The 13,992-nt window shown below is 35.7% G+C and overlaps 1 protein-coding gene across 6 annotated transcripts in view; it reads right to left on the bottom strand.

Moving 5' to 3' along the window:
- cald1a (caldesmon 1a) overlaps positions 1-13,992 on the bottom strand; it is a 91,692-nt gene that overhangs the window by 30,325 nt on the left and 47,375 nt on the right. For 4 of the 6 annotated variants that reach the window (XR_008836645.1, XM_056456062.1, XM_056456063.1 and 1 more), the window contains exons 3-6: positions 7,889-8,032; positions 2,818-3,178; positions 2,039-2,074; positions 1,733-1,960 (exon numbers count right to left, since the gene is read on the bottom strand). Coding sequence is in view for 5 of the 6 variants with exons in the window: in XM_056456062.1 (XP_056312037.1) it covers positions 1,733-1,960; positions 2,039-2,074; positions 2,818-3,178; positions 7,889-8,032 (769 nt within the window). In the remaining variant the exon portion in view is untranslated. The remainder of the gene's footprint in view (positions 1-1,732; positions 1,961-2,038; positions 2,075-2,817; positions 3,179-7,888; positions 8,033-13,992) is intronic. The other 2 variants (XM_056456065.1, XM_056456067.1) reach the window with 2 other exon arrangements.

Genomic DNA, 13,992 nt, shown 5'->3' with positions numbered 1-13,992 from the left:
TGAATAGTCAAATACTTTTCATTTAGGACTGTGCAATATTTATATATTTTGAACTAATTAACCAAGTTAAGCCCTTAAATGCCATTTTAAGCTGAACACTAGTATATAGAAAAATTGGGGAAAATCATACAGGGGCTAATAATTCTGGAGGGCTAATAATTCTGACTTCAACTGTATGCTATTCACAAATAACAACCGCTGAAACTTTTCTATCGTGTAAATAATTAGTAACAAGATGGCGCCAAAATGCAAAGCTGACAAATGAAACAGCTTAACGGAGTTTACACTAACCTACGTATTATTCATTTACAAGATAGCACCAAAAACCATGGCATGGCAGGCAGGCAGATACATCCAGTATGAATGTGGATGTAAATATATGGATTTGAAAATATTCACTGACGGTAAACATGATTCGAAGCCTGTTGTTATTTAGCGGTTGTTGTCTGTGAAAAACACACCTTAGAACGTCACGACAGACCAATCAGAATGGAGTATTCCAGACACCCATAGTTAAGGGACAATGTACATCCAGGCAGTTGTTATCTCAGATTATAATACGGCTGTCTGGAATACTTGATTCTGATTGGTCAGTCATGACATTCCAAGGTATATTATTCCCAGATAACAACTGCTAAAACTAATAACCCGATTATTCTTTGTTTGGCAAAAACAACCATCTGGATGTACTTTATCCCACTTATTACACAACTACTTGCCACAAAACTTAAAAATTGGACAAAAAAACATTGCTCTGAGCCATAATAATAATGATTAATTCTTCAATTAAACGCAAAGTTGACAAACATGGCTGAAAGAAGCATGCACTAACCTATGTATTATTCAGCCACAAGATGGCGTCAAAAAGTGGCTTGACAGACAAGCATATAAATATGCATGTGAATGTATTCACTGATACCAGGATCACTCAAAGTACATGAATGAGCCTGTGTTATTAGTTTTAGACATTGTTATTTTGGAATAAAATACTTTAGAATGTCTTAACTGGCAAAACACAAAGGCCAAAGGGATCCTTTCAGCAATAGCAAGAGAAGTCGTTTGCTCCAAATCTGTGATTTCTAGAATACTGCATATGTGCAACGTCACTAACTCATTCAGGATAACATGGAACTATGTAATCAGTTCAACACTGTAGCTGGAAAGATCACTAGTTCAGCTCAGAACAGGGTAAAGATCTGTATTTTTTTTAATAATTATTTTTTAGGGGTTTTCACCTTTATTGATAGGACAGTGGAGATTAGAGACAGGAAAGTGTGGGGAGCAGAGAGAGGGGAAGGATCAGCAAAGGACCTCGAGCCGGGAATCGAACTCGGGTCGCCGCGAGCACCTCGGTGCTATTTGTCGACGCACTAACCACTAGGCTATTGGCGCTGACAAAGATCTGTATTTTAATATATATTTAATATGTATTTTTAAACTCTGGAAACCAACTATATTGACATGAAAAATGAAAGTCTAGTTAAAAAAATTGAGAATGCGATTTTGAGTATTGGACAGCAAACTCTACACACAAAACTAATTAACAAGCATATTTGCTAAAACTTTAGTTTGTCAAGTGCACTTGCAAATAAAGGCCATTTACCTGGAATAAACATCACAAACATTCATGATTTTCCAATTTCATGAGGTCTTTATTAATTCTCTGTTCAATTCTCACCCAAAATCTAAACCATCCGTCCGTATGCAGGCCTGCAATCACACCAACGCTTACCAACGCCGCCTCATTTCCTGAAACCTCTGCCTCATCTTTCTCAAAGTTTTCTGCCTCTCTCATTTCATCCATTCCATTTTCTGTCAATCGCTCTATCTCACTGCTTTCCTCCTGTAATCTTGCGGCGCCATTTTCCACATCCGGCTCCAAAACAACTTCATTTACATCTTGATTTAAAATCACCTCGCGGACTTCAGATGAAGCCACAGCATCTCTCTCATTATTCTCCTATACAAACAGAACCGCAGTCATGCTTTTGGAGTGTCACATCGGAAAAAGAAAATCTACCTTTGAAAATAATCATACCTCGTCAGGTATTTTAGATATTTCCTCAACCGAATCCTACAGGTGGAAAAAGATGCAATAAACACCTTAAAATGCTTACACAACAGATTCTCAACATTTTTCAATACATGTAAATACTGATAAATAATTATATTAGTTTTTTTTTTAGTTTTTAATAACTGCTGCTTAAAGATTTATGCTTATAATAATTTAACCAGATTGTAAATTAACTAAAAATACAGGTTAAATTATTAATTATTAAATTATTAACCTACTGCGCCACTGCATCGCCTTGAATGAAAATGTAAATCCATTAAAAGTTAAATTGATGTAAACGTCTATAAAGCACCACACATTGTCATTAAACCACTACTTTACTAGGAAGCATAAACGTCAATAAAAGTTTTTATAGGATTAATTTATTCATCTATTCATTTAATTTCATTAAGTGTAAAGGTCTTTACTTGAAACCCTCAAACTACAGTGAATTGGGGCGATCCCTCATGAGTCTCTGGGGACTTCTAGCGAGTCGGGAACCAAAAGTCATCATTTACTCATCCTTCGACCTGCTCGAGTTTCTAATTTCTTCTAATAGTTTCATCCCTTCTAACATCAAAAATCGTAACAAAAGGCAATAAAAATACTTATTCATTGCCATAAAAATGGACTTACTAAACCGACACACAGAACTCTAAAATAAAAGCGCATTTAGAAGACAATTTCAGACACCAAAAACTCTTCAGATGTTATTTTCGTGTAAGCCATCCCTTTAAACTATGGAATAGGAAATAAGTACTCACCTGATCTCTCAAATAAGACCTCCGTGGCTTCTCCACCACCACCTCCTCCTCCTCCTCCTCCTCCTTTTCATCTTCTCTAGGCCTGTAGACCTCCTCTTCCTCCTCTCGTTTCTCCTCCTCTTTCTCCTCTTGGTTGTTGTTGTTGTGTTGTTCTTCAGGCTCGTAGCTCCTGCCTCGTCTCAGGCTGCTGCTGCTTTCCTCTTCATCCTCCTTCTGTCTCTCCAGCGCCTCCTTCATCCTCCTCATCCTGCGCTCCTCTCTCTTGGCCAGCCGCTCCAGCAGGGCCTGCTCCTCCTCGTCCCCCTCGCCCGTCCCGCTGGAGCTCAGCACTGAGGTGGAGATGCTCTCGGACACCGTCACACTAGAGAAAACAACAGTCTTATGTTGCACTGGTATATTTTAGGCAAAAAACTCAAATATATTGCATGAGTAAAAATGACAGATTTGATCTTTTATGCCAAAAAAACGTCACACTAGAGAAAATGACAAGACTATACGTGACTCTGGATCACAAAAAATGATGTTGCATAGGTATAGTTATTGGCAAAAACCAAAAATACATTGTATTAGTCAAAATTATAATTTTTTTACGCCAAAAAACGTTACACTAGAGAAAACGACAAGACAATACGTGACCCTGGATCATAAAAAAAGATGTTGCATAGGTATAGTTATTGGCAAAAACCAAAAATACATTATATTAGTCAAAATTATTATTTTTTTTACGCCAAAAAACATCACAATAGAGAAAACGACAAGACAATACGTGACCCTGGATCATAAAAAAAAATGTTGCACTGGTATATTTTTTGGTAAAAAACAAAAATACATTGCATTAGTCAAAATTATCATTTTTATGCCAAAAAAAACGTTACACTAGACAAAACAACAAGACAACATGTGACCCTGGATCATAAAAAATGATGTTGCATAGGTATAGGTATTGGCAAAAACCAAAAATACATTGCATTAGTCAAAATTATCATTTTTTATGCCAAAAAAAGTTACACTAGACAAAACAACAAGACAACATGTGACCCTGGATCATAAAAAATGATGTTGCATAGGTATAGGTATTGGCAAAAACCAAAAATACATTGCATTAGTCAAAATTATCATTTTTTTACGCCAAAAAAAACTTACACTAGACAAAACAAGATAACATGTGAGCCAGGATCACAAAAAAAGATGTTGCATAGGGATAGTTATTGGCAAAAACCAAAACAAACATAATTCAAAATGATTGATTTTTCTTTAATGCCAGAAATCACTGGAATAATACGTAAAGATCATGTTCTGTGAAGATATTATGTAAATGTCCTACTGTAAATAGGTCAAAACTCAATTTTTGATTTGTGATGATGCAAGAAATGCTGGGTTATTTAAACTCAAACAGGGTAAAATATGGACTAACCCAAACATTTTTAACGTTGCAGTTGGGTTAGTCCCTGTTACACCCAGAATTGGGTTGAAATAACCTGGCATTTTTTAGAGTGTATGCATTTCGAAGCACTTCATTCAGGCATCTTTAAAGATGATTTTCTTTTCGGTTTATCCCTTTATTAATCAGGGGTTGCCAGAGCGTAATGAACTGCCAACTTATCCAGCATATGTTTTACGCAGCGGATGCACTTCCAGCCGCAACCCAACACTGAAAAACACCCATACACTCTTGCATTCACACACATACACAACCACCAATTTAGCTTATTCAATTCACCTGTACCGCTTGTCTTTGGACTGCAGGGGAAACCGGAGCACCCAGAGGAAACCCACGCGAACATGGGGAGAACATGCAAACTCCACACAGAAATGCCAACTGACCCAGCCGGGGCTCAAACCAGCGACCTTCTTGCTTTGCATTTTATTGCATTGCCAGATATTGTATTTTCTAAAATTTGTGTCTAATTGTTGTGTTATACATCAATGGGAAGTTAATTAATTCAGCTTTCAGGAGATGTAAACATCTCTATTTTGATAAATGGACATGTATGACTGGTTTTGTGGTCCAGGGTCACATTTATGGAGATTTATGTTTCGACCAACAAGGTCTTCATCAGGTCACATTTACAGCATCATCTGTAGTTAATAGATTGTCAATGGTCAGTGTTAAAATATGGATATATGAAATATGAAAAATGTTTGGATGCATCAGATGTAATGTTTGCTTGTAATAAATAATCAATGACTCAATATGTAATAACAGCTAAATCACTTGTTCCAGCTGTCTTTGTGTTGGTTTGTTTGTTTCTTTCTTTCTAAAAGCAATGCTTATTGGTTACGGGTGCAATAAAAATGATTTATTTGATTCAAATTGTCAAAAAAATCCAAACAAAATGCATTTTGTGCAATTTAAAAATATACATAATCTAGAAATTATTAATGATTGCTCAAACACTGCCCAAGTGTGTGAAATATTACATATTTATAAGAAAACAACATCAAACCAGCATAAATATTATTCTTAGAGCTTATACATACATCTGAATAGTTTTCAAACAAAATAAATGTATTTTACATTCATAATTGATGATTTTTCAATTTAATATGCTGCAATAATTCAGAAATAGATGTGCATATATACATATTTAAGTGTTTGAGGTATGAGGAACAGGCAAAAAATATTTCTGCCATTAAAATAACATTCTAGAGACTTTATCTATGCTCCAGGATCCAAAAAATAAAACATAATACCCATAAAAATAAAATAATTGGTAACACTTTATTTTGATGGTCCATTTAAGTATCAGTAGACTGTCTGCTTAATATCTGTTGATATGCTCCTTCAACAGACATTTAACTGACTATAAGAAACTTTGCAAGTACATGTCAAATTACACTAACCCTAACCCCGGCCTAACAGTCTACTTATAATCCAATAAGAATTAGTTGGCATGTAGATGCAATGTAACTTAATTCAACAAACGGACCACCAAAATAAAGTGTGACCAAATAATTATCTGTAATTTAAGGATCTCAAAACATTCGCAAAGTTTCATTCCATCACTACATACTGCAAGTTTCTAATTTTCCTTAAGCTTCGGCTTTGGTAATAAATAACTTCCTGCAGCGGGTCAGCATTGCGGAAGCAGTGACGTGGTCGGACACTGAGGCTTTGTGCAATGAATGGACACAGAAGACGCTCAAACAAGTCCAGGATTGTTCTGGATGTGTGACCAGACACAGCTCCATCTATTGTCAGTAGTGCTGACGCAGGATAAACGTTTGCCAAACGCTGCGGTCAGACTACATTAACCTACAGTGGCAGGCATATGGCAGGCCGATCTGCTCTTACAGAAACATCCACTTCTTCCGCACATATCCACGACTGGATGAGAAGGCAAAATATGTTATATAGCTCTGCAATGGCTACTCTCTTTAGTTAATGTTTGAGCTTATACTTGAGATTAGTTATTAAAGGGCATTTTTCCATCCCAAGTTATATTTTAGTTTGTATTCACTACCATTTAAAAGTTTGTAATGTTTTGGCAATACTTTGCTCTGATTGGTCAGATGGTTCAGTTTGTTGTAATTGGTCGCATATTTTTTTCTTCTGTTGCACACAAAAGAAGATATTTCAAAGAAAGCTGGAAACCACAGACTATGATAGCAGGAAAAACAAATAATATGGAGGTCAATGTTTACTGGCTTCCAACATTCTTCAAAATATCTTCTTTTGTGTTTTGTGTTGAAACTTATAAAGCTTTGAAACAAGTAAAGGGTGAGTAAAGCCGCGATCACACTGTAGTTTGAGCTTGCAAAATTCTGTTGTACGGCACTGTGAAAAGGATTAAGGACATAATTAATTAAGATGATTAGACATTAAAAAAGTAAGCGATTGCTCCGTATTTTAAATCTCTTGCTCCATTTATTGATCTTCTATTGGTCTCATGCAATCACGTGATGTGATTTCGCAGGTCAGAGTTCACCAAGCTTGAACTTTACAACACAGCGACATGTGAAACTTGTCACGAGCTTGCGTTTCCGGTCTGCCACTTTCGCATGCTGATGATTGGAAGTCTATGAGTGTGACTGCAGCTTAAATGACGACAGGATATTCATTTTTGGGTGAACTATCCCATTAATCAAGTTTCAACTGTAGCTTTTAAGTAACGCAAATTGTAACAAAGCCTATTTAATTAATGCAAGTTGAAGTGACTTGATTCAACTTAAATATTAAGGGCAGCCACACATTTTACAGTGTAGTTTAAATGAGATAAAAGTCTTTTTTTTAGCAATAATAGTAGATCTATATACACTACCTGACAAAAGTCTTGTCATCAATCCCAGTTGTAAGAGCAACAATTAATAACTTGACTTCTAGTTGATCACTTGGAAAAGTGGCAGAAGGTAGATTTTTCAGATGAATCATCTGTTGAACTGCATCCCAATCACAAATACTGCAGAAGACCTACTGGAACCCACATGGACCCAAGATTCTCAAAGATATCAGTCAAGTTTGGTGAAGGCAAAATCATGGCTTGGGGTTACATTCAGTATGGGGGCGTGTGAGAGAGCAGCAGAGTGGATTTCAACATCAACAGCCTGAGGTATCAAGACATTTGTGCTGCCCATTACAAACCACAGGAGAGGGCAAATTCTTCAGCAGGAGAATTCCTTAAAGTTCCATCCAAAGTTCCTAAAAGCTGCTCCAGGATTGGCCAGCCCAGTCACCAGACATGAACATTATTGAGCATGTCTGGGTTAAGATGGAGGAGGCATTGAAGATGAATCCAAAGTATCTTGATGAACTCTGGGAGTCCTGCAAGAACGCTTTCTTTGCCATTCCAGATGACTTTAAGAGATGATTAATAAGTGATTTGAGTCATTGCAGAGATGTATGGATGCAGTCCTCCGAGCTCATGGGAGTCATACACAATAATCATTCTTTTTCCACTGCACCATGACTTTATATTCTATACTGTACATCATTTCTGTTGAGTGACAAGACTTTTGTCTAAGCAAAGTCAGACATTACTGTCCTAATTAAATTATTAAAAATCAAGGCATGATCGTATTTTATGAGGCCTCTAGATTACGCTTATTTTACCAAAACATAAATATGTATTACCTGTGGCTGTTGTTGAGTTCTGGGGTCTCGGGTTGGAAGGCCACGTCTTCACTCTCTTTACTGCGCATTCTCTCCTGTCTCGCTCTTCTTCTGCGCTCTCGAGCAGCCTCCTCCTCATCCTCCTCACTGCGCCGATATGCCATCCTGAACACACACACACAAACACGAGGCACAAGTAAAAACCTTGGCACACACTTACAGTTCTGCTGCTACTGCTGCTGTTGAGGATGAAGTTTCACTGGCTGTCAGCTGTGTGTATGTGTGTGTGTGTGTGTTTGATAAATGATCATAGGGTCCTGACAGCAGTGTGGCGTGTGGCCCACGCGACAGCTTGGAGACTTTTATGTAACCTAAATAAAGTTTTCACATCTCTCTGACAAGCTTTTCTTCATCTCGTTGTTTTATCTCTTGCTGATGTTTGTTTTTCTGTCTTCAAATTCTCAAACCTGTATTATTTTATTCATGTTTAGAAGCTTGGGGTTTTGATAGAAATATCTTTTAAGAGGTCATTCTCTCAGATTGAGTCTAAAATCTTGAGAGGAATGCTCAGGAATGTTTTAAAGCGACTCCTCCACAATGTTGCCGTCATGCTAACTTGCTACTGTAAACAGAAGCTTGCGTGTTTTCTGTTTACATAGAACACAATGGAAAGTAGTGCATTGGAATGGAAAAAAAAATCCTGGTCTGTGTGAATGACCCCTAACGCTTCATTTATTTATCTTAAAATACAGTAAAAACAGGAGTATTGTTACATATTATTAAAATTTACCATATCTGTTTGACATTTCTAGTATCATTACTAGCATTACTAACATTAGTCCTTTCTTGTTGATGATCAAGTCATATTTTTATTATTGTCAACATCCAAAAAAGTTCTGCATAGCGATTTTAATGGAATTTTTTTTCATAAATATAAAAGTTTAATAGAACAACATTTAGTTTAAATAAGTTTTGCAATATTGTCTATGTCTTTTTTAATCAATTTTAATGCAGTTTAATGCTGAATAAAATTATGCATATGAAAATAAAGTCAAATAAAATTATACATATGAAAATACATATGAAAAGCGCTTTGAAATGTTCGAGAAGAAACAAGACTCAGCCATGTGAATGTGAAAGTGAAGTGTCTTTATAGTCCTACGAATCAGTCAATGTAATCAGTGAGATAAGCTACAGCTGTGTCTGTGTGTGAATGTCCGGATTATTGTCAGCTGTTGCAGGAGTTGATGGATGCAAAGAGTTCTGGGTGTTGTATTTCGATAAGAACACCGGAAGCAATCTCTAGCGGAGAAAACACCGCTGGCGATCACAGCAATGTTACTAATGCTAAAATGTCTTTTGCCTCTCTCAGGCCTTAAAATACATGCAAATGAGAAATGTTCACTCCATTTTGGGTAAACTCTTAAGTGACTCCACAAATGTCTTGTGTTTGGAATTTGGGCTCCTAATCAACTATAAACTCAACATCGATATCAACTCAATACTGATGCTATATACACTCTTAATGATTTTTTTTGTAAATTACACAGTATTTAACTGTAAAATGAACTGTATTTTACTGTAGGGCAGTTCTGCAGTATGTTGCTGTATTTTAAAGTTGCATTGTGAAAATGATATCAAGATATAAAAGATATACGTTACTGTAAATGCATATAAAGCCAGATAAATGGTTCTGTAAATGTAAATACAGTATTTTTGCTGTAATTGATTTATAGCAAGCAAGTGTCGACCAGCAGCCAGTAAATTACTGTAGATCCTAGAAATTGTTAACAGTATAGCTATTGTGCAGCCCTAACACATTTATATTTTGTTCAGACGTCTTCAGATGGATGTTTGGTAACAGTTTACCACCTCTAATGTTCATAAAATCTCTGAAACCAATGAAAAAGTCTTGTGCCGAGTATATCAGAGCCTTTAATCTTGAGAAAAAGCCCTTCCTTGGTATGTGCTGTGATCAGGAATGTGTTCAGAGAGCTGAACGTGCCTCTGCTAACGCCCATGGAAAACCTTGGGGAGAGTGAAATCATATAGAGGGCTGAATTCCTGCTGATTCGCTCTTTCTGGTCCTTTCGGCTTTTGTCCTCAACAACCCAATCTTACCATCCAAACTACATCTACACTGAGGTATCTATTCTGGGATATATATATAAAAAAAGGACCTTAGTCAATCATTTTCACAAATAACATTTCTTTTAACACTTCGGTGGTTGTTGTAGTACTACTTCTGCATGAACTTTTTAAAGTTCATAAAAAAATCATTATGGACTCTAAAAATCCCATTAGAACTCATGAGTAAATATTGGAGTAATATAGTAAATACTAAATAGCCATTTTTTTACCATCCTATAGTTTAGCACTGAATTAATTTGGCTATGGTTGCCATGGTAACGTAACAACTATAGTAATATAAACAAATGACCCATTATTGTAATTTTATACAACTATCAGCTGTGTCATACTACAATACACCACTGTTTACTGTAGTAAAATCTAAAGTATGCCTTGATATTGATTACAGTTTATCAGCTAATACTACAGTATGCTGTAACATTCATTATCAAAGAGTTGTAGATACTACAGTATAATATGTACTTTACTATAGTATGGTCAAAAACACTCTGAGACTTTCCTCTAAATTACTACAAATATATGCTAAATTATATTACAGTTCACCACTGTTTACTGTAGTAAAAACTAAAGTATGCTTCAGTATTTATTACATTTTATTGTTTCACTATAGTTAATACCACAGTATGCTGTAACATTCATTATCAAAAAGTTGTAGATACTATAATACACACTCTAGTATGGTCAAAAACACTTTGAGACTTTACTATAAATTACTACAACTATAGGCTAAATTATACTACAGTACACTGTTGTTTACTGTAGTAAAAACTAAATTAAGCTAAAGTATTTATTACATTTTATCATTTCACTATAGTCAATACTACAGTATGCTATAACATTCATTACCAAAGAGTTCCGGATACTATAATACATATTTTAATATAGTATGGTCAAAAACACTCTGAGACTTTACTATAAATTACTACAACTATAGGGTAAACTATACTACAGTACACTGTTGTTTACTGTAGTAAAAACTAAATTATGCTACAGTACTTATTACATTTAATCATTTCACTATAGTCAATACTACAGTAGGCTGTAACATTCTTTATCAAAGAGTTTTAGATATTAAAGTATAACATACTTTACTATAGTATGGATCAAAAACATATTGAGCCTTTACTATAAATTAATACAACTTTAGGCTAAATCATAATACAGCACAACATTGTTTACCGTAGTAAAAACTAAAAGTTTATCACTATAGGTAATACTAGCTACAGTATGCTGTAACTTTCATCATCAAAGACTTGTAGATATTATAACATACACTTTACTATAGTATAGTTCAAAAACACATTGAGCCTTTGCTATAAATTACTAAACAGTACACCATAGTTTACTGTGGTAAAAACTAAAGTATGCTACAGTATTTATTACATTTTATCAGTTCACTATAGTTAATACTACAGTATGCTGTAACATTCATTACCAAAGAGCGAGATACTATAATATGTACTTTACTATAGTATGGTTCATAAACACTCTGAGCCTGTTATAAATTACTACAACTATAGGATAAACTATACTACATTACACAGTTGTTTACTGTAGTAAAACTAAATTATGCTACAGTATTTCTTACATTTTTTCAGTTCACTATAGTTAATACTACAGTATGCTGTAACATTATAAAAGCGTTCCGCATACTATAATACATACTGTACTATAGTATGGTCAAAACAGATACTACAGATACTGCAGTATTATATGTATTTTACTATAGTATGGTCAAAAACAGATACTACAGATACTGCAGTATTATATGTATTTTACTATAGTATGGTCAAAAACACTGAGACTTTACCATAAATTACTACAACTATAGGGTAAATTATACTCCACTACACCATCGTTTACTGCAGTAAAACTAAAGTATGCTTCAGTATTTATTACATTTTATTAGTTCACTATAGTACAGTACTGTTTTGCTCCTGTTTTTGACCTTTGCCTGCACGACCTTGCCTTAATATACTGCATGTGGATCTGCAAGCCTTTTGTAAGCGTTCACTTCGTAACACATTCATTATCAAAGAGTTGTAGATACTATGATATGTACTTTACTTTAGTATGGCTCAAAAACACATTGAGCCTTTACTATAAATTACTGTAGTATAGCTTTCGTACATGAAAACACCACCCATTTTTTGTGCTGATCATGTACGGCTTCCATCTTCCGGCTGCAATACCATCCAACAATAAGTCTGCATTTTTTAGCAGTGAGTGTGTTTTGAGGGCAATGTTTTGGCATAGCATTAGCACCTGAAGCGATGTGGGATGTCAACCAAGGCATCAGCTGAGCATGTTTCCCATATGGACCACATCTTTCAACCCGCGTAGCATTAATTATTTTATAGTGCGCGCGGCGAGAGCTACGCAGCGAGCAACATGTTTTATAGCATTCATAAACTGTGGAAAGGAAGCCACGGTTACAGTGAGGGAAATTACATTGATATGCAGTTAATGTTGCAGCTAATTTGCTCGCATTATAGCACGGCCAAACCCAGAAACAGCTGACATATCTGGCCGGATTTTTCTTGCGTGTCCAGACATCTCAGAAATGTCAACGAAAACATTGCACACAGGGCAAAGGCTCTTGAGAGTAATCACAAGGGTCGGGAGAGAGAAATATATGGATCCTGCCAAAAAAAAAACTGCACTATTTCCCATGACCGGCCGTCTCTTTTCTTGCACCTCCTGACCTTTGGCTCATTTCAGATCCGTCCGCTCCGTATTTGAACACATCAGACGATCACCTGCGCTTTTTTATCCATCCCTTTAACACATGCACGAATCCTCGAGTGAGCGGCCAGAGAGAAAGAGTGTTTGGTGTTTGCAACGGGCCATTCATTGAGGATGGGTGTTATTTCCTGAGCTCTTCCTGAACTCTCATGGGAACTGCGCAAGATGTGTGAAGCCAAGATGGTCGTCGCTCCATAGAGAAAACTGTAGACAAGCTGCTAAAACGCTCGTGTAAATCATTCCTGAGTCATTATTTCTTTAGTGTCACATGATCCTTAGGAAAGCATTCTGATAGGATGATGTGGTGCTCAAGAAACGCTTATTGTTGTTGTCAATGCTGAAAATGGTTGTGCTGCCTAATATTTTTGATATATAAAACAGTCAGAAGAGCATTTCTTTGAAACAGAAATCTATTGTTCTATTTTAAACGTCTTTACTGTCCCTTGAATAAAACTATTAGTATCAAGAAATGTAATGTAAATTAACTGTTCAAATGGAAGTGTGTATATATGCTTTTATTTATTTTTGTTTGTCATGTAAAATACTTTTTATGCACATTTTGGAAATTCCTTTTCCTTTAATTTGTTTTTAACGAATAGAGAATTTTCATTCCCTACTGAAAAAAACTGTTTAAACCAGCCTAGGCTGGTTAGCTGGTTTTAGCTGGTCGACCAGCCTAGTTTTAGAGGGGTTTTGACCATTTTCAGGCTGGTTTCCAGCTATTTCCAGCCTGGTCTTAGCTGGTCAGGCTGGGAGATGACCAGCTAAAACCAGCTATATCCAGCTTAAACCAGGCTGGTGAAGCTGGTAACCAGCCTGGAAATGGCCAAAACCCCTCTAAAACCAGGCTGGTCAACCAGCTAAAACCAGCCTAGGCTGGTTTAAGCTGGATTTTTCAGCAGGGTTATGAAGGAAATGTGAGGATTAATTGAAGTTCTAGTAGTCTTTTTGATCTATTTGCAAATAATACATTAAATATTCAAACATCCACTCTTATTTTTGTGCTTAATATGTAGAAAATGCATTCAATAAGGAATTACACGAATGTCATAAATGATACCGTATTTTCAATTAAAAAGGCCAAAACTGAAGGAAAAAAGGACTTTATATTTATATTGGGATTTTATAACATTTCCTATATTTGCTGCATGCATGACATTTTATGCATTTTATTACAGTTTCTGCCAGGTATTTTATGCAGTAATTTTAATAAATTAAATGCATTAAAT

The sequence above is a fragment of the Danio aesculapii genome, chromosome 4 (assembly GCF_903798145.1).
Source record: "Danio aesculapii chromosome 4, fDanAes4.1, whole genome shotgun sequence".
NCBI classification, from domain to species: domain Eukaryota; kingdom Metazoa; phylum Chordata; class Actinopteri; order Cypriniformes; family Danionidae; genus Danio; species Danio aesculapii.
Note: the sequence above shows the minus strand (reverse complement) of the source record. Positions and strands in the feature narration are given on the sequence as shown.